This window comes from Phascolarctos cinereus, unplaced genomic scaffold (genome assembly GCF_003287225.1).
Source record: "Phascolarctos cinereus isolate Bilbo 61053 unplaced genomic scaffold, phaCin_HiC Scaffold_4;HRSCAF=312, whole genome shotgun sequence".
In the NCBI taxonomy this organism is placed as follows: Eukaryota; Metazoa; Chordata; class Mammalia; order Diprotodontia; family Phascolarctidae; genus Phascolarctos; species Phascolarctos cinereus.
The window spans coordinates 471,908,828-471,931,285 of record NW_027555847.1 but is presented as its reverse complement, the minus strand read 5'-3'; the positions used below and the strand labels follow the sequence as shown (position 1 = coordinate 471,931,285).

The 22,458-nt window shown below is 35.9% G+C and overlaps 1 protein-coding gene across 1 annotated transcript in view; it reads left to right on the top strand.

Moving 5' to 3' along the window:
* Nucleotides 1-22,458, top strand: part of RAB2A (RAB2A, member RAS oncogene family) — a 123,181-nt gene that overhangs the window by 61,185 nt on the left and 39,538 nt on the right. Inside the window, exons 4-5 of the mRNA XM_021005895.2 lie at nt 7,547-7,629; nt 8,402-8,494. Of these exons, the coding sequence (XP_020861554.1) occupies nt 7,547-7,629; nt 8,402-8,494 (176 nt within the window). The remainder of the gene's footprint in view (nt 1-7,546; nt 7,630-8,401; nt 8,495-22,458) is intronic.

Below are 22,458 nucleotides of genomic sequence, written 5' to 3'. Positions count from 1 at the left end.
CTGGTTGCATATGTGCTTTAGGAAAATCATTTTGGCAGCTGTACAGACAATAGAGTGGAAAAAGTCTTTTTACACCTTATTGCCTGCCATGTGCTCTTCGATTTAATGACATTGACTTCCTTGCTGTTGCACAAACAAGACATTCCATCTCTGGCTTTCTCCCATGCCTGGAATGCTTTCCCTCTTCACCTCTACCAGCTAGCTTCTTTGGCTCCCTTTAGGCCCCAATTAAAATCCCATCTTCTACAGGCAGCCTTTCCTAACTCCTCTTAATTCTAGTACCTTCCCTCGTTTAGTTATTTCCTATTTATCCTGTATGTAGTTTACTCTCATGCTTCATTGAAAAAAATGTTTTGCACCACAAACTCCAGCTTATACCTTTAAGGTGCTAATTTTCTCCTTCACTCTTGTGAAGGGGTGGGTGACCCAACTCCAAGTGAAGATGGTAGAAGGGCAATCTGTTGCACAAACTGGAGTTGTAATCCACAAGTCTTTGCAGATTGGATATGAAAGTGATGCAGAGTAAAGAGGCAAAGATGGCTCCAAGCTTGTACAGCGAGTTGTCCTCAATATAGATAGGATAGTTAAGAAAAATGAGTTTTACTAGGAAAGCAGATCAGTTCTGTTTTGGACATGTTGAGGCTGAAATTGCCACTATTCAAGTGGTGATTATTATTATGACCTTCATTGTAAGAAGTGAAAAAATAGTCTCAGAAAGGTTAAAGTAACTCGTGTATCCAGCCACAGTTGATAATATAAATTGTAGCTCAAAGGAAAAATGAAGGTTAATCATGTAGGTTAGTGAAAGATCATTGAATTCGTGGGACCTGAAGTAACCAAGACAGAAAGTGGCCCAGGGCTGAGCCAACATATAGGTAGAACACAAGTATGACTTTGTAGAGGAGACTGAGGATTATACAGAAAGAAAGAAGAACCTAGAGAGAGTATACAGAAAATATTCAGAAGAAGTTGGTGGAAATCAACAGAGTTCACTACTGCAGAGATGTGAAGAGTGAGGATTAGAATAGGCCATTGAATTAGTACTTAAGAGACCTTTAGTTACCTAGGAACAAGAAATTTCAGTGGCACTGTGGGATCAGAAACCAAATCTTAAAAAATTTGGCTATGAAAGTGAGAAGAGCTATAGGACATTAGAAGCAAGTTGGAAGAGCCAGTGAATAAAGAGATTAAAATTTAGGAAGGATGAGATGATAATAGATAGGGAAGGCTCTTAGAGGAGACCAAAGGAAGATAAAAGGCATGTGTCGAGAACATTAGTACATTTGTAAATACATAAGTACATAAGTAAGTACATTTCTTCTCTGAGAGTAGAGCAAAGGAGGAAAGTGTGGAAGATGATGTTGAGGTATGGAATTGGAGAGAAGAGGGAAATTACAATGAATACCTTTACTTTTCCCATAAAAGTATGCTTTGCTAAGAGAGTGGGGGCAGAGGGTTATTTGGGTAACTTGAGGAAAGAACAATAAATGCTTCCAGAGTATAATAACCATGGAAGAAAAGATTTGTCATGTAATACTAGGGCATCAGTTGATACTACATAAATTTGTAGTGGACCTAGTCAGTACAGTTGTGACTTTCAGTAGCATGAATGAGATAAGAAATGGAGATATTAGATAGTGAGAATAATCCATAGTAGGGTTTTGAAAAGGGATGGATTGTAATCATACAGGGAATAAGAAGTAAAAGGGAAAAAGACAGAGGATAGATAAATTGGAACTGGCTATTGATAAGGTTAAAATAAGAAAGGTGGAAACTAAGGCTGCAAAATAGGGGTAAGCAGAGGGGTAAAGTGTTTAGAGGTTTTGATAAAAATAGAAACTAGAGGGCAGGTAGGTGGTACAGTGGATAGAGCACTAGCCCTGGATTCAGGAGGACCTGAGTTCAAATCCGGCCTCAGACACTTAATACTTACTAGGTGTGTGACCATGGGCAAGTCACTTAACCCCCCCCCAAAAAAATTAGGAACTAGGTTTAGGAGTGGTGAAGTATAGAACATGGAAGGATATATTAGAAAAATGGATTTCAGAGTTACAGATTAAGAAGATGGATGAAAGCCCAAATGACAGTATCTGAAGAGGTTGATGAACTGCAGAATAACAAAAAAACCGTAATAGCTATCTGTATACATTATTTTAAGGCTTTTAATGCATTGATTTGATCCTCACAACAACTCTTGTGACTTGTGCTGTTGTTATCCCCATTTTACAGATGAACAAATTGAGTCTGACTGAGGTTGTGGCTTACCCAGCATCATACAACTACTATCATCTAAGACTAGATTTGAATTAAGGTTTTCCTGATTCCAAATCCAGGAAGTCCGTCTAGATGCCTGTAGAATTTTAGTCAATAAAAAGTTTAACTGTGAAGCTCTCAAAAAAAAAAAACCTAGAAATTAATTACTGGGATAGGTGCAGAATTCCTGAGATTGTGTTCCTTTTGCCTCTTTCATTGAACTATGAATTCTGGCCTCTCTTGTTTTGATGTGTTTTAAAATAAAGGCAAAGTCTCGTTACAACAAATACTGTTGAAATAATCAAGTATATCCTGAGCTTTAGAAACTCTGATTTACTTAGTTACGATATTCTACTAATAATTTGTGGAATGAACAGAAATATCTGTAATCCTTCTGTTATGAAACTGGCATTTTTGCCTTCAGTCTTAAATACAGGAACGTATATAATACAATACCAATATTACTTCTCATCCACTCAGTAGACATCAAAGAATCCCAACTCGTTTTAAAATTTTCTACCAGAAATAAGTTATATAAGTACTTTCTCGGTTTCTCAGTTCCTGTAGAAGTCACTGTTTATTGCAGAAGAGTTTGTATGGTGATTGCATTGTAGATAGTTTGGGGAGAATTGAATTAAACATAATAACTTATATCTTTACACTGCCTTTGCATTGTCACTTGCTGATCACCCTTCCTCACTCTACTTACACCAAACATCCCACTAATCACCTAAATTCCCAAGCTAATCACCAGACATCTAAGAGCAATGAAGGAGTGGGCCAGATTCTGTGTATATATTTCCTCATATGTCTTTTGGGTTTAAAGCACATCTTTTCATTTGGTGTTTTACTAAATGGAGACTAGGCTTCAGCTATTTTTATCTCTGGAATTTATAGCAAGATAGTCATTTTCACAGAACTTCATTTCAAAAAAATAATTTAGAGATTTCCTTAAGTTTGCTGTAGTGGTTTTACTGGTAGTATGTTTTTAAACATATCTTGGCAATGCTCTGCCATTGATTGTTTTATAAAATAAATTTTATTGATATCTTTTGTTTTTACATCACCAAAATTTTCTCCAGTATCCTTCCCCCTACCCCATCTAGAGAGCCATCTTATATAACAAATGATGTTTTGCCAAAGAAATCAGCAAATTGATCAATAATACTTTGAAAAGGTATGTGCAGTGTACCAATATTCAATAAACATTAAGTTCTCACTGAGTGCCAGGCTGTGCTAAGCATTGAGGGGTCAGGAGTGATGAAGAACGCTGACCTCTAGGAACTTGCAATCTAACGAGTGAAGACAACATGCCAGAAGCTGAAAGGGTGGTGGAAGGGAAGAACCCAATGTGGGGACTTGGAGGAGAAGTCAAGAGAAGTGCTTGAGCACTACATCGCTGTGAGAAATGAGGAGGTGTCTGAGCTGAGCTCCCTCCTTAAATGGTGATTTTGAAGTTCATGATTCTACGCTTCAGTCAGAGGGGTAAAGAGTACTGATGAAGTGCAATACCAAGGCTGACGGGATCTTGCAGGATGATGAGGTTTTTCCCTCATCATGAATGAGCTTTATGGGGTATGGTGGGGTAAGCCCCAGGGTAGGGCAGCCCAGATGAGAAATCAAGATGTCTGAGCTGAGCTCCCTACTTAAATGGTACCATTCCACTTTTGCAAAGGAGTGGAGGGTAGGAATATCTTCTCATATCTCTTCTTCAGATGATGCTTGTCATTCACATTTGATAGTTTTGTGGGTTTTTTTCTGTTTATTTTGTTGTAGTCATTGTGTATATGATTTCACATTATCTTTTCGTGTATCTCTGTATTCATATTCATCGTTACAGCACAGTAATATTCTGTCGCATTCATGTACTATAACTTATTTAGCCATTAATTCTCTTATCAGTCTACTCTTGATTTTTTTTTTGGACTTAACAAAAATTTTATTTTTAATGTTACTTATTGAAAAGTACTTGCGTAATGTCTTTTTCATTTTCCCAGAATGTGTGCTTAAAAAGCAAACTGCCATGGCTATTTTTTTTAAGAATGTTTTTATTTTTAGAATTTTAATTCTTTCAGGAGGAGGTATCTATAAACACTTTGGAATAGTAAGGTTTTAAGAAATATAATCTTGTTCTTTCCATTATTACCAGATTGTAGTATTGATTTTTAACCCTAAACTATCAGAATCTTAGGATTTACATGAAACTAGTTAATTGAACGCAACTCTTGTTTAATTGATGTTTTTCCCATTCAGTTAGCCTTGCTAACAAGACTATATGTAAAGCTGTAACTAGGGTAGGGTAATCAGAACTTTGTCCCAGGTTGCTAACTTGAGGGGAGAGGGTCAGGAATTTTTCCTTTCTTGCTTCAGGGCATCAGGAGGGTCTGCCAGTGGAATCTACTTTGTACCTCAAGGGTCCTGCCCCTCTTCCATTGTCATGCCAGTGCCCCTTCACCCTGTGTGGGATGCCACTCAAATTAAAAAAAAAAAAAGAAACACACTTAGAGGTTTCTCTAGGAACAGAAAGTTGATTTATTTGCTGTTCTCAAGAATAGGGTGTCCCTCTACCTGTATGTTCTGATAAGGGGAGAGAAATTACAGAAACAAAGAACCAGATTAAATAACCCTAATGGGTAAAGCCCCCTCCCACCAACTGGCCAATGTTTGGCTCACAATCTGAACTCAGAAGTCTTCCATAGAAACAAAAACAAAGAAACAATATACATGTCCATATTTAGTGCCTTAGTTTACTGAAGTGTTGCCAAAGAAACAATTAAAAATGTGCAGTCAAGCTAGAACTGTGCTGTTGTGGCAAGGTCACCATGACTGAAATATAGCAACGGGTGTAGCAACAAAATACAGGGGGGCTTCAAGGGTTTCAGGCTTGTCAGACTTTAACTACTGAGATAACAATGGCATAAAGGGGGGGGACGGTTCTTGGGGCTGGATTCCCGTAACTCAGGTGATTTCTAGTAAATCAAAACTTGGGCCCATTGGGCTGCTATGTCTGCCTTGAGTCTGATACAGTTTCTGTTTATTCTTCTGAGAAGTCTTCACGGGACCCCTCATCCCACTCAGTCTTATCCCAAACCTTAATTACACTGAGGAGTCTACACTGGGACATCCCATTCAACCCCATGCAGTTGCCCAGCACAACTCTGCATTATGATGTTCTGTTGATGAGGCCTCCGTTTTATCTCCTTGAATTCCTCCCCAGGGTAATCTGGTGCCGGGAAGGTCCATTCTCCTCTTGGGGTCCCAACTGACTGTTGCTTTTCTGCTTGCTACTTCCTCCAGTGATTTGTAGGTTAAGATTCTGCTCCTCTTTACCTCTTCCAGAGGGGTTTTCTATTGCAACTGTTGTTGTTTGTTCTTAGTCTATAAAAAGGACCAGTGATGTCACAAGAGTGCTGTCTTGACTTGATTGTGAATTAGATTTCTAGTGCAGCTGAACCAAATGGGTCTTACCTCTGTGTTGGTACAATCTTTCAATATACTCAGCCCATCACCTTGTCCTGACTGCCAGTTCTCTACCTCTTTGCTTCCTCCTGGGAATTCCCCATTTTGACTGCAAGACTGGGGACTTTGCTCTGCTCCTTCCTGTCCCACACCCCTTTCAACTTTTACTTCTTCCCAGGAATTGCTTGGCCTGACACATAGCCAGAGTAAATTGTCTTCTGCATTAACATCGCTATCCCCAACTTTCGCCTGAGGCCTAGAGTTCCTAGTTATGATGCTGCCTACATGCTATAATTTGGTCAAATTCAACATATAAAGAGTATTTTCTCTCTTGAGAACTGTTCTAGAATTCTACAAAGAGTACTCTTTGAAGTGGAAAGAATGTCCACAAGCTTTGCAGTCAAAGGACTTAAGTTCAAATCCTGCCTTTCACTACTTACGATATCTTGGGAAAGTTGTTTAACCTCCAGGCCTCAGTCTCTTCATTGGTAAAATGAGGTGTCCTCCTTAAGATTCCTTCTAGCTCTAAGTCTGTGGTCCTATTTTAGAACATACTCTTTAATCTGTAACACTTGATAAGATGAATGATGTTGACTTAAAACCAAATTTGAAGGTATAATTGCAGAACCCCTAATAAAATTGTTGCCTAAGCATTCATTCATTTAGCAAGTAATTATTCAGTGTTTCCTGTGTAACCAGACCTTGAAAGATTATCATTCAGAATATCTCTGTATGTGAGTATTCTTCAGAAGCTTAGTCCATATTTAGTTCTGGAACTATTAAATTGGCTTCATTTAAAGTGAATTAAACAATTTATAAATAAAATGTTACATAGACAACATTTTATGAATTATTTTATAAAATAGAGAAGACTTCTAATTAAAGGAAAATTCATTATTTATTATTCCCTTTTAAAATCACATTTGAATATCATTATGGCTTCAGATTTGGTATCAATGGACACATCTATCACCATAGTTTTAACAGAATACTAGTACTCCCTTCCCCCCCCCAAAAGGGGAGAAATTAGCTAATTATGCATTATCTTTGATATCTGTTTCACAAATGGATATAAAGATGGCTTTTGCATCCTTTTACCTGTCCATAATCATCAAGAATCAAACATAGAAGAAACTGAGTAAGTGAAGAGCTGAATAATATAAAATTAAATTCAAAACCATTTTCTGTTTTTCATAGTAAAATGATTATTGAAAGAATTTAGTCTGAGGACTGTTGAAAGCTGGCTGCAGTTTAAAACGGATAAAATCTGCATCCTTGGCCTTCCAACAACCTTTACACCAGCAGATGGTGGGCGTAAAGATGTCATTCATCATTTATTTACAATGGGCTTTATTTATTCTAGTGTCAACAGCTGCCCCAGGGAGCGGGTTATTGAATTCAAATGTGAAGCTCTGGCTTATTTGCTTCCTTTCAAATTTGTCTTTAGAGCTTAGTTGCTAGGAGTCCATTCTGTGCTCTAATAATGATTCATGTATTGTGAAGCCATTCAGTAAATTGGGTTGTCAGGAATTGCCAAAAAAGGGTTAGAGGTCTTGGGGGGGGGGGCGCAGCGGTGAGTGTGAGTGAGTGTGTGTCTGTGTCTGTGTGTGTGTGTGTGTGTGTATATGTTGGGAAGGGTGTTGATAGCTTATGCTGTAATGATGTTGTGTGGTTTCTCTTTCAAACACTGGGGAAGTTGTCATTTTTTTCCTTTCATTGACCCCTTACCTACCCATCCCAAATTCCACGTGTGAATAATGTGCTTGTCGATTCTTCTTATGAAGCTGTAGGGGCATTTTATTAAGGAAAGCTTTCACCTTTTCTTTCCTCACAGGCAGGGCAGGAGTCCTTCCGTTCCATCACAAGGTCATATTACAGAGGTGCAGCAGGGGCTTTACTAGTGTATGATATTACAAGGTGAGAACTTGGAGAGGGATAGAAATATTTTATTTTGTTTTTAATATCAATAGAAATGTATTCTTAATAAATGTAGATGTTGTTCGTGACCTAAGTACAACTAAAGAGAGACAACATGAGTTGTAAATTAGAGGGCCAGCCTTGAAGTCAGGAAGAACTCAGTCCTACGTCTGACACATACTAGCTTTGTGACCCTAGTTAAATCATTTTAATCTCATTGCTCCAGGAAAGCTATGATTGGTATGGGAATCACTGGATCTCTATCAGTAGATCAACTTTATATCACAGAGTTCCTAGTGCCAGTGAAATCACCATACCACTAGATCCATTCACAAAACAACAATCAATTTAGAAAGGACAACCCTTTTTTAAATTGCTGTGTTCCTAAAATGTTATTATATGTATGTATGTGTGTATATGTGTATATGTATACTATATATTATATATACACACACAGTGATGAACCCTTAGAGTAAAGCAAATAAGGACCCCCTAATTAGTTATTTTAGTCATTATAGATGTTACAGTCAGGAATTTCTAAAGGTAGATTCTGAAGATACATTTTACAAATTGAAATTTAATAAATGCAATTCTGTAAATACAGGTCATTGAAATTTGTGCCAAATGTGATAACTCCATAAGCAAATGCTCACCAATATCAATGGTACCTTATTAGTAGGAAATTATTTAACATAATACAGTTCATTGTGCAGTATTTTATTGGGAAACACTGTTTAAAAGTATTTTAATTTTCATTCATTTTTGCATTCAGGAGAGATACGTTCAACCATTTGACAACTTGGTTAGAAGATGCTCGCCAGCATTCCAATTCTAACATGGTCATTATGCTTATTGGGAATAAAAGGTAAAGATAAAAGACATTCTAAGAGATACAATTTTGCCATTAGGATTAAGCTGTTGTATAGTTTATATAACTTTTTAGAAGGCTATCAGGTTTTATTTAAGTGGTTGTTGACTAATGTTACCCAAATTCTGAAAGCGACATAAAATTTTTATTATGTTAAACTTTTACCTTTTAAAAATACAAATATGGAACTTTATTGCAAAAATTACCAAGAAAAAACATTAATTCTTTTAAAGATTTATTCTGTATGAAATATTGAAAAATTAACCATTTCTCTTCTTACTCAGATCTCAGTTATTGCAACGCATCTTGATTTTCACAAATGAAGGTGTCATTTAAGTACTTTTCAATTTTTTATCATAATTTTAGCATATTTTTAAACCTCTTTAAGTTTTACTTCCAATACTGTTCATTACCTTTTTGTTTTTAATTAGAGCCCTTACCTGAGAAAATTGGTTCACCAATTAGTTGGCTTACAATTTTAACAGTAGTACATTGAGAAATATAGTTTCTTGGGTATGATATGAGTAAACTATTGTTTTTCTGAATTTTTACTAATGGCACCAAAACATTACCTCAATAATAAAAACAAAATTAGCATTTGTTAAAATGCCTGATACATGTCTACTTAAGTAAGATAGATGTACAGTAATTGGGCTACTGTGAATCTCTACCCTCATTGACTTTCCATTTAAGTTAAACAGAAAACTAAGTCTCATGATCATCAGAACATTCTTTTAAATTACTCACTCATTCTGTACTGCTCTTAACCTAAAGTACCAAAAGTAATGGTTTTATACCTGATCTCTAGAAACTGGGCAAAAATCACTTAACCTTTTTTTTTTACCTTTTTCAAAGAATACCCAACACCATCCAGATGGTGACAGTAATGAATTTCAGTTGTTATCAGTCTGTCTTGGATTTGCTTCATTGACAAAGAAATAATGATAGGTATCTGATTACAAGTCCCCAAGTTGCAGTTTTTTCCCCAATTAGATCACAATGGCCCTGAAGTGGGATACATTTTAAGCCCAAATTAATATTGTATGATTTCAAATGCTTCTTAGGTAATATAGCATTAGCTGCATTGTGATCTAAAGTGAACATTGTAGAGTTTACATTTAAGTATGCCTTAAGACTTTTGAAGGACTATCTGGCAAAAAAAATTAATAAAATTCTTTGTGGATTAGCTAGCGCATATCAGTAAAAATGTGTACATACTTGCAACAAAATTGTAAGAAGTATGTCTTGATATAATTACCTTTGGGTAGTTGTGTTTCTTCCCTTATTGCCTGAGTATATTTGATGTTTATCTTTAGTCTTCTCCCTTAAATTGTTAAGAGAAAGCTGCATTTCTGCCTTCAGATTTATGGCTATATGAAATATGGTCATTGTTAAGGAAGTCACTAAATTTGTATTTTTGCAAAATTTATTTTTGAAAATCTATATAGTGGCTTATATTAACCATAAACCTAAAATCTGATTACTCTATCATTAAGGCAATAGATTAGTGACAGTTTTTAAGGTGGGCAGTGCTGTTAACATTGACTTAATTAAGTTGAATTAACCTTAACTTCTTATATTCTATGGAAACTGAAACATGTTTTAAATTATTAGAATCTGTAGAAATGAAGTAGACAGTATAAATTGAATAGATAAATGCATATAGGTTATTATTATTATTAAATTGGATTATTTTTATTTGATGAGAAATTCTGTTTGACAAAACTTTAGCTTGTTTGCCAATAAAGTACTTATCATTTTTTTTTCTTCTTTTAAGAATAGGTGTTTTAGAGTACTCCTCTCTCTTCTCCCCCCCTTTCCACCCGCATCCTCTCCAGGCATTTAAAGCAAAAGGACTTTAAAATACTCCAGATATTATAGTATTTATGAATACAACGTTCACTGAAGGTTTTGGGGGGATACCATGTCTGCAGTCACAACAAATCTTCATTTAAAAATCCATACATCGATTACATTATATGGCTTTAATGTTATTCTTTGAGGCCAAGGACCAACTGATATTGTATTACTTGTTGTAGTACTATATTTGCTTTACAAAATGATTAAGCTTTCTCAAAAGAATAAAGGTTTTGTTAAAATGAGAAGAGATGATTAAAATCGTTAACAACAAAGCTCACTAATAATTTATACCCATTATACAGTCCTCATATCCCATTATAAAATAGCTCTCTTCCTCCATAGGAACATTCTTCAGTGGGACTCCTTCTTAGCACTGAAAAGAGATTTCTCCCTTTTCTACTGTTTTCAGTCTTTCCCTTCGCCTCCTTACCCATTCTCCTATAGGCCCTTTTCTTCCCACGAGATTAGAGGACTTCTTTTCCCTTTGATTTGATTGGAGTACATCACATATTCTCTTATATCTTCTTCCCAACTTCCCTTTTATATGTGCTACCATTTTGCAATTAAAGCCTACCAAAAAACATCGATTTACTTATAGGGAAGGTGAGTTCATGATGTTCCAGGCCTGTTCTTACACCATCATAATGTTATGTTTGACTTCTGTTTTTTGTCCCAGTCTCCTTGAGTGCTTTCAAAAGAAATCTCTTAATGGTCTCTTCGATATTGTGTTGTTATTGTTGTTTCTCTCAAACCATTCAGGAATATCCTCCTGTAGTTCTGTGCTCTCTAGGGAATCCATAAGGTTGTCTGCCTTATCAGGTGTTGTTGATTCATTCTTCTTTGTCTTAAAATACTTATTTTTATATGTCTAGACTTATTTTTATGATCTAGAGGCCATTTTCCCATCTATTATTACAAATAATAATTTAATAAACTACCTGAAACTTGCAAAGAATACTTTTTTTAGTAGGAGTTATTTAATATCTTATTTTAAAGTTAATATCCTAGTTATTTTATTCCTTTATTCATTTTCTTCATAAAACAAAGTTGGAGATAGAGATACAGAGATCTTTGGACTTATGGCTGTGTGTGTGTGTGTGTGTGTGGTGTGTGTGTGTGTGTGTGTGTGTGTATATTGTGTCATATGATTATATAATATAGACCAGTCTGAAAATATAAAATATGCTTAATTTCATCTGGACTGTTTTAATAGTCTCCTAATTATTTTCCCCCACAGACAGTCTAATTCATTCTCTATAGCAGAAGTATCAAACTCAATTTGAAACTGTATATAAGGATCCTTGAGAGCCATATAATGACTTAGAAAACCACATATTAATATTATCTGTTTTAGTGTATTTTTGTTTATTTTTTTAAAATAATTCTCAATTACATTTTAATCGAATCGAATCCTGTGACACTTGGGCGTGTTTTGGGGCAGCATGTTTGACCCCTCTGCTCTACAGTGTGAAATTGATCATCCTAAAACACCCAAGAATTTTCAGTAGTTTCCCTTTGCTCTAGGGATAAAAAATATAAATTGTTCTGTTTGTCATTTTAAGCCCTTAATTATCTCAATCCAACCTACCTTCTCTCTCCTTTAAGGGAGGAAAAAACAGTAGTCATTTCTGAGGATGGGATGACTCTGCTCACCCCCCTTCCAGATTGAAGCCTCTCAACACACACAAAAAAGGCAAAAATTAAAATATAGTGAATGTATCTGATTATATACAAACATTCTGCCTCTCTGCCATGAGGAGAGAGAGCTGTGCTTCTTTTCTCTTTTACTTATTTGCAGTTCAGTTCAGGTTCCTTTTCATTTGTTGTTGTTTTTGTCATTTTCTAACCTATCTTTCCAGAATAATTTCACATTATTCCCTATCATACACTCTATGTTATAGTGAAACTGCCCCATTTGCTGTACCCTCTACATGTTATTTTATCTTCCACCTCTGACTTTGAAAAACTATCCCATTTTCACCTCCTACCCACAGCACAGGACTCCTACCTTCAAGGTTCAACTTAAGTGTCAACTCCAAAAGAGTTCTTTCTTGATTCTCCCTCTGTTGTTATTTTACCTTCTGCTCCATATCACTTTGTACTAATTTTGTGTATATTGTGATTTACTTCTTTGTAAATGTGTTGCCTCCCTCCAGTAGAATGTGAGCTCCCTGAGGACAGTGATTACTTTTTTTTCTCTTCATATGTTCAGTGCCCGATATTAAATAGGTACTTAATGTTTGTTGAGTTGAATTCTATTGAATCCAGAGAGATTTGGGATATAAATAGGGAAGAGTAAGAGAAGGAGGTTATGCTTATGGAGAATGAACTGTAATGTATACTAACAGACCTTATATCTGTTCTGTGGCCAGTCTAAATTCAGAGTGATTTCTTCATTAAATGACTGGCTGTCAGATGCCCTTCTCTTTCCCCGACTCCCACCCCACTCATAAAACCAGCATTTCATGGGGTGTTTTTTTTCTGAATGAGCAGAGTGAGTGTCTGCATGGATAAAATCACTGAACCTCTTAAGATTAAGCATTGGGGCTGTTTTTAATAAGTGATGCTTAGATTATGGCTCTAAATCTAGATTTTTCAAAAGTAAACTACAGCTCTTTTTAAGAATTCTCATTTTTATATTTGGAATAATACATTATCACACTCTTAACAGAGTGATTATATTTCACATTATGCACTGACTACAACTGGGACCCCAGTTTACATCAGTTAGAATTCTTTGAACAATTAGATTAATTGCTCTTAACAGTAGTTGGGCAGTTTGTGGAAGAATAATGATCATCAGTGGAAGGACATATTACCATCTATAGGAAATGTCCTTTCTTTAGGGGCAAACATCTGGACAATTTCTCACTTCCCCAACCAGTGGGAAAGATTTCCTAAATACCCTTTTGCTTTCTGACTATGGGGAATACAATATGAGCCAAGAACCAGGCACCCATCTGGTCTCTTTTGTCTTTTGTAACAAAAACTATTAAGGGATTATATTTGCTCTTGAAAAGTGAGGTGATAAAGACCTCTCCTTCATTCCTAGGAGCCTCCGAGAAGGGAAAAATTGCTCATTCATCTCCTTTTTTAATATTAAGGAAGAGAACTCCTTTCAGAAAAGCCTTCAGTGCCCTACATGAGGATATACCAAGACATAATTATATACAGTTTTCCTAAAGAGAAGATTAGTCTTCCCATTTTTCCTGATTATACCATGGTAATTAAATGCATACAATAATGTTAGCTAAATGTAATTTTTCTGGTATTAAAAACATTGCTTAAAACTTTATTTAAATTTTATGGCGTGTGTGTTAAAGTAACTTAGGGATTATTTCAGGGAAAGGAACTTTATACCTTATTCTTTTAGACCACCTTTGTCTTATTTATAATAATAGTATTTTGGGGGGAAGCTCAGTATTTATTTGCCATGGGAAATCAGTTCTCAAAATCTGGTACCATTGCTCAGTTATACATTTTGAAAAAGATTGTGTAAGTGCTGTGATGGAAGTAGATAGAAATTAGCCTGGAGACATGTAAGCTTAAGAATGCTAAAAGGTAAATCTATAATAACAAGCAATGCTAAAAGATTAACGTGTAATAGGCTCAATGTAGATAATTATTCTGAGGTCTTAGGTGATAGATGGTAATTGCAAACATTTTAATGAGCAAGGTTTGTACTATTGTAGGTTTTTCATAGGATCTTTTTTAAAAGGAATCAGAATTCTGTGATGGAAAGAACATTACATTAGGTGATGATAGACCTGAACTCTAGTCCTACTTCTGTCACTAACTAGCTATGTGGCACTAGGTAAATCACTTAATCTCTTACGACCTCAGTCTCTTCATTTGTATAATAAATAGATCTGAGTAATTGATCTCTAATATTCCAAGGGGTGTGTGTGTGTAAAATTTGATCATCATAGGCCAGGCACCATTTTTCATTTACTATTTTTACCTGCTGCTTTACTTCTTAATTTATTTTATCACAGCTCATGTTTCTAATTCATATTGCAGCCTCTTCATGCAGTAGTAGATAATTTTCATCCTAATTGACCCTCTGCTGCTTTAGACACTCATGAATGCCCTCTCCTAGATGTGCCCTCTTCCCTGACCTTCAGTGACATTGGTCTTTTATTGGTTCTTATCCTACCTGTCTGACAACTTATTATAATAATAGCTGACATTTATGTAGCACTTTAAAATTATGGTTTCATTTGGATGTTATAACACTCCTGTGTTGTCTAGTGAGATACACGAGCACACACATGCATGTTTATATACATATATGTATACACACATTATTCTATTAAATGTTGGAGGTAGAACATGAACCTAGTTCTTTCTGACTCCAGGTCCAGTATACAACTCTACCTCTTTCTTTTGCCTCCTTTGTTGCTTCAACTAACGCTTAACCACAACATATAGGTGTCACACCAAAAGTTCTCTTCTGGGCCAGAATCACAGAGTTTTAGAGTTCGAAGGGATCCCAATAGACAAACCCATATCCAAAATAACTAACATATCTGATGAATGGCCATTCATCCCCTAGTTTAAGGGAATAGGTACTTTTTAATGTATATATTTTTAATGATTTCAATGTAATTAGTTTCCTTTGTAACCCAATGTATTTTATGCATTTAAAAACATTCTGAGAAGGGTATCCATAGTTTTAACAAACTACTAAAGGAGTCCATGAAACAAACAAACAAAAAACATTAAAAACCCTTGCTGTAATTGAAAACCTCCAATGGACGCCCCTAATTATTAGGAAACCTAAATTTTCTTCCTTGCAACTTCCATTTATTTGATCTTTCTCTTGTCTTCTGGGACCAAACAATACATCTAATACCTCTTCTACATGTTGTTCAATCATTTTTCAGTCTTGTCCGACTCTTCATGATCCCATTTGGGATTTTCTTGGCAATGATACTGGAGTGGTTTGCTATTTACTTCTCCAGATTATTTTACAGATAAGGAAATTGAGGCAAACAGATCTTGGTAACTGGTCCCATTACTTCCTGGCAAATAGAGGGAAAAGTGGAATTAGTGTCAGATTTTATATTTTTGGGCTCAAACATCATTGTAGACAGCAACTTAAATGAAATTGAAAGATATTTGCTCCTCAGAAGAACAGTTATAACGAATCTGGACAGCACCTTAAAAAGCAGAGACATCATCTTACCAACAATGGTCTGTATAGCCAAAGCTATGGTTTTTCCAATAGCAACATGGGGCTGTTAAGAGTTAGATTATAAAGAAAGTTGAGCATCACAGAATCAAAGCTTTCAAATTGTGATGTTGGAGAAGACTTTTTGAGAGTCCCTTGGACAGCAGGGAAATTGAACCGGTCAGTACTTGAACATCTTCACTGGAAGGTTAGATACTGAAACTGAAGTGTAAATACTTCAGCCATGTAATGAGACTCATCGGAAAAGACCCTGATATTGGGAAAGATTGGAAGCAAAAGGAAAAGGCAATGACAGAAGATAAGATGGATAGGTGGAAACATTGAACTTGTTCAGATTTTGAGTTATAGTAGAGCATAGAAGGGCCTGGTGTGCTATGGTCTGTGGGGTCACAAAGAGTGAGAGAGGATTGAGCCCACTGAACAACAACTACTTATACTCTAGGTAAACTCATCTACACTCAAGTGCCTACTGTGTTCCAGGCCATGTGCTAAGCCCTGAGGATACAAATAAGAAAAAGAAAGACAATTCCTGTCCTCACTGAGGTTATTATCTAAAGGGGGAAGACTGTACACAAAAGGAAGTTGAAAGGGAGGAGTGGGGTGGCTTGATATTCATGCAGTCCAAACCAAGCCAAACATTTGGTGAGAAATGAAGAGGTGACTGGAAATTCTGAGCCTTCTATGAATGGAGGTTTTGGGAGGAGTTTCTTGTCCTCTAGCCCTCCAAACCTAAGGAAGAGACAGCAGAGGGTCCTGAAAAGGAGTGGAGTATGCAAGCTGAAGCAGTCTCCAGATGAAGAGTTTTTGGTGATGTGTTTATCCTGAGAGAAGCATAATGTTTTGTGTTTTGTTAATTTTTTTTTTTGTGGTGAGGTGGTTGGGGTTAAGTGACGTGCCCAGAGTCACACAGCTAGTGTTAGGTATCTGAGACCAGATTTGAACTCAGGACCTCCTGACTCTGGGGCTAGTGCTCTATCCACTGTGCCACCTAGCTGCCCCTGAGAAGCATGATGTTTATGGAATCTAAAGCAAGCATATCAGCTTGTGGAAAATTCCTGCATTGACAGCTTCCTTTTGGACATTATTGGGCTGTCCCATCTAGTTATGTCAAATTGATCATGTCCTCCTAAGTCCTCTACTCCTCTAGACATGTATTTCTGTTGCCAATACTACTACCCTACCAGTCACCCAGATTTACAATGTTGAAATCATCTCTGTCTCTAATAACATTTCTGACTCTTTTATCACCTGTTGTATCTAATTGGTTGCCTAATATTCTGGACACCACATCTTTCATCTTCTTGTCTTGACTCATTACCATAGGAGTCCTCATCATTTCTACTGTATACTATTACATTACTCTTCTTATTGGTTTCCCTTCTTCAGCGCATCCTCCAAAGATGGCCAAATTAATATTGTTAAAACTTAAGTCTAATTATGTCACTACTGTTCTGAAAAAACCTTTATTGGCTCTTCATATTGTCCCTAGGATTAAATATAGACTTCTCAGCCTATCATTTGAAGTCCTTCACAATCTGATCTACCTTTTCAGATGTTCCATATTTCTCCTCTTCTTGCATTTGTTATTCCAGCCACATGAACCAATTTGTTATTCGTTATTCCCTCTCCCACTTCTAAGTCTTGGAACCATTTCCCATACTTAAAAATGCATTCTCTCTTCACCCCCATTTCTCTGAATCTTCAGCTTTTTCAAGACTCAGCTACCCCCTCCCATGTGAAACCATTCTTGATCTCCCTTGTTTAGTGTTTTCTTTCCATGTTCAAATTATTTTTAATTCACTTACCTTTGTATATTTTATACCCTTCCAATAGAATATAAGCTTTGGGGGGGGCAAGGTTTTGTTTCTTTGTACCCCATATGTGCAGCAGAGTGCTTTGCATATATAAGGTGCCTAATATTTGAATTGAGTTGTGACTAAAAATATTTATTGCTAATGGCCAACCTTCTAATGATCACCTCCAAACTTAGATAAGCTCATCCTCGGTCAAGAGGCATAAAGTTTGACAGGTATGTCTTTGAGCTTTTCTGTCTCAAGAGTGTCTTCCATAGCTTATACTTCACTAGTGTAGCAGATCTTTTGTGGATGAACTGTAGTTTTATAGGAAATAGGTAACATTAAACAATTAAACGTATGCAAAAAAAATTCAAAGGTTTTTTTCCCCCCACACTAATTAAGTTTAATCTCTTAATTGAAGTCATGAAAGTTGAAGATAAATGTTGCCATAATCATCACTTGTTCAGTGCCAAGTGACTGGTAGCAGAGAATTGAAAACTACCAATAGGTAGCAGGGCATCTGCCCAATATCCAGTAAAGGAGGACATGTACCTACTTGAAACCAATGACCAACTGGTTTTATTCCACAGAATTAATAAAATGAAGGTTTTATTAAATGAACACCTAAGCCTCAAGGGACACCTAAACCTAACAAGATATCAGCTTTTATTCTTATCATGTATTTCCTGTGTTAAACCTACACATAGCCTGTTACCACAAAGGACTTTGAACACACCAAGTGACACAGTGCCATAACTTCAGATTTATCATCTTAGCAACACCAGTACAGATAACAGCTAGGTAGTAACCCAGAAAAGTATCAGGTTTAGGAAAAGTCAGGAAGTTATATTGTGAGAGGCAGACCATGGGCCAAAAGTGTCAAAGTGACTCTACTAATAGTAAAGCTTTGAATTCACAATCCCAAATAAGGCTGACACCAAAGCAGGCAGCTGTGGTTCTTAAACGTCCTTTCCCAACAAAAGTAGTTCTGGCCTCCCACAGCACTTTATGCTGAGCTTCCCCTCTTATACTGCACAGTGGCTTCGGAGACTTAAAGGTTTGAAAAAACAAACACACACAGCTTCCTTGTGTTGGAAGGCTCCCTGTTCCTGCTTTTCATTGCACTCCATACTCAAGAACAGTATTTCTGAAGTAACTTGAGATTCTTGCTATAGTTTGCGAGGAACAGTCAGTTGGAGTTTTTGTGATGTTGTTGAGTTTGTATATATTTTCAGTTTGTATGCCCCTGAAAAAAGAAAAAACTGTACTACTATAGAAGTTGCTGCTGTGCCAGGTCTACTTTCCACAAAATTGCAATTAGTGTTTCAAGGCTCACTTAAACTAATGAAGGCCTGAAGCAATTTTTAAAAAGCCTCAATGTGCTTTTGTGGAGGGGCTTATGGGAATGCCAACATTTGGCCTACATCCAAGACAAGATCAGCTCCAATAAGCCTGATGTGACCGGGTGGGAAAAAAAAAGAGTGATACTTGAGGACAGCCAGCTGCATCTTTTACACAGCTTGCTCAATATTAAGTTAGTAATTGGTTTGGGGGAAAAGAAAGCCTGAAATGTTAAATAGTTATATCTGTTATATATGTAGGTGAATGGATAAAAGAAAGATTCTGCATCATGTTTTGTCTTGATGGCCTCTGAAAGGGTCATGAAGATAGTAGTCACCTGTGTTTGTGGATAGTGTTTCATTTTGTCATCCTAAATTGGTATATTTTGACTGACTGTGACTTCAAAGCAGGCCTTGTTAATAGAAGACCTGTTTGAATCAGGAAACATTTTGTAGATACGGATGTAGTAAATTTTGATGGCTCCAGGTATTTATGGTATGATAGTATCACAAGTATTGGTTTATGTTAATGTCTTTTTAGACCTTGGCATTTCTCACCAGTGCCATTTTCTATTTTATTGAAGCTCATTGTCAGTCAGATCCAAGTCCATATTCAGCCAATACCCAATTCCACCAGCATCAGGTTCTAGAATAATATAGGCTTTCTAGTTAGTGAATTCTACTTTTGCCTCTTCAAAATGGGCTGGATCATAATGCAAGTTAGGTTCTTGAACATCCAAAAGTCCTGAAAAGGAGAAGTATGAAAATCCATAATGATTAAATGATCTGCCTTTGCTACAAACAGCATGTTTGCCACAAACGTGGCTAGGATTGGGTCTTGACTTTTATCTTTGCTAGCATAGTAGTAACAGGCAACAACAACAACAACAACAATGACATTCTGACACTATTGGTAGAAGCATTTTTGAAAACATTGGTCATGACAAAGTACTACATCAGATTTTTATTCCTTTCACTACAGCTACTTTGCACAGTGCAGACCTTCTTTCCATATTTTTCATCTTCTGTTTGCTAAATTTCTTGGTCACCATCTTCCTTAGTTTCAGACTCTGGATGTTGCTTTTTGTGGGGATATATCTTACTGGAAACTGCTGCTGAAGAGCTTATATTCAGCATCTCTACCAGGCTACCTTAGCTAAAATCTTTTCCAAATTATTGCTTATAATTGAGGGAGTTTACTGTTATAGTGAGGAGAGTCTATAAATAACTTCTTTATTGCTAATCTACTTTCTTAAAAAAATAGCTTTTCAAACTTTACTACAGGTCAGTCAAGTACGTTTGTTAAGTGCCTGCCATGTACCGGGCATCGTGTTAAGTAAGCCCTGAATTACTTGACAAAAACTGTGGGTAAAATTGGATAGTCATATGAAAGAAATTTGATTTAGATCAACACCTTACACCTCATACAGACATAAGCTCCAAATAATTATGTGACCTAAATATAAAAGGCTATATATAAACATGTTAAGAGAAACATGGAAAAAACTACCTATGAAATGTATACATAGGAGAAAAGTTTATGATCAAAAAAGGATTAGAGGATCACAGAAGAGAAAAGGAATAATTTCAGTTACATAAAAGTTTTTAAATTAAAAGGTAAGTAGTTAACTGGGGGGGAAATGTTTGCAACATGTTTCTCTGATAGAGGTCTTATTTCCAAGATATGTGTGTGCGTGTGTGTATTATATATGTATTATATATGTATATAATATGTACATATATATTATATATGTGTAATACAGATATATAAGAAAAAGCCATTTTTTTATTGATAAATGGTCTAAGGATATGAACAGACAGTTTGCAAGGGAAGAAATCTAGGCTTTCTATAGTCATAAGGGGAAAAAAAGTTCACTCTATCACTGCTAATTAGAGAAGTACATATTAAAGCAATTCTGAGCTTCTGCCTCATAGTCATCAGAGTAGCAAAGATGGCAACAATTGAAAATGAGAAATGTTGGAGGAGCTGTGGGAAAAGCAAGGTACATTGATGCAGTGTTGGTGGACCTATGAATGGGTACAACCATTATGGAAAGCAATTTGTAGTTATATACAAAAAGTTTTTAATCCCTTTGAACCAGCTGTACCACTGCCTATCCCCAAAGGAGATCAAAGAAAGGAAAAGCTCCTTTATGTACAAAAAAAAAATTGTGGCATCTCTTTTTATAATAGCAAAAACCTTGAGGCTAAGAGGGTGTCAAAAAATCTAGGGATATGGTATGTGAAATCAGAAAACATATCTGATGAAAAATGAAGAACAGATTACACTATACCATCAATATGATAAAAATGAACAATACTGAGGACATCTATAAACTAATAAAAAATGAAATGGCCAGAAGCAGAAGAACATACAATTATATATCACTATAAAAAAACAAAAAAAACACCCCACCACTTTGAAGTCTCTAAGAATTACGAACAATACAGTGGCTTTTTGTTATACCAGAGGACCTGATGAAATATACTATCAGTTACCAGAGGTGTGACAGAATTGGAATGCAGTTAGACATTTAAATTTTTGTATACAGCCATTGAGGGAATTTGTTTTGCTTGATCATGCATATTTGTTATAAGAAATTTGTTTTTATTTTTCCTTTTTCTAATGGGGTAAGGAATGGGAGGGAGAAAAAAGATTTCTGGTCACTTTTTTTTTAATAGAAGCAGGAAAGGTGCTACAGGTGTGAAATATGCTGTATACATTTTCAGATGAATTTCTTTATTATTAGCTTTCCTTTAGTTTAAGAGGCAGCTAGGTGGCCAGGCCTGAAGTCAGGAAGACTCATCTTCCTGAGTTCATATCTGACCTCAGACACTTATTAGCTCTTTTGGGCAAGTAACTCTGTTTGCCTCAGTTTCCTCATCTGTAAAGTGAGCTGGAAATGGCAAACCACTCTAATTTTTGCCAAGATACCTCAGAAAGAGGTTATAGTTGGACACGACTGAACAACAGCAATAATTATTATTACAAAAGTAATTTGTAAATATAACATAAAAACAAAATACGAGTAAAGCTTTTTTTAAAACTTGATATTGATATGCCTTTGGGAAGTTCATATGAGGAAAAAGGTTGATAAAAGGTTTTTTCTTGTATAATTTTTTTTTCTGGCTCAGTGCTTTAAATGTTCCTCTGAAGTATATTTTAACCTTAGCTATGCTTATTGAATTTTTCCAGTTAGTAGTCTCATTCATTACCTTTGGTTCAGCTTAACAAGTATTTTTTCTTATAACCTTAGGAATTCAATCTGTTTAATTTCTTAAGGCCTAGTTGATTTTTTGCCCTTTACCTACAAATCCTAGTTCACTTTACCCAGATCTGCCTTTTGTTCTTGTTGTAAGTCTTTCTTTTGTTACAAATCCATGCTGTATGATTTTCACGTGTTAAGATAGTACATTGTTCAGTGAACATATATTTAGGGTGGCATAAGGAAATCGAAGCTTACTGAAACAGCTGAATGTTGCACAAAACCACAGTATTTCTAGAAGGGTTTGTTTCCACACTACTGAAAATTGGAGAGCATATCTGATGCTTTTTCTTTAGTTGAATAAAATGCCCTTGTTCAAATATAAATAACTGTAGTAAAGACTGTGAAACTAACAAATAATTGCAAACTGAATGTAAACAATACCTTTTTTCCTGTTTGATAATATCAGCAATAAATAATATATTGGTAGAGTGTTTGGAAAGTAGTATTTTCATTGTCATTAAAGGCTGTTTTTTGGCAGGCAAAGTGATATGATATTGCTTAG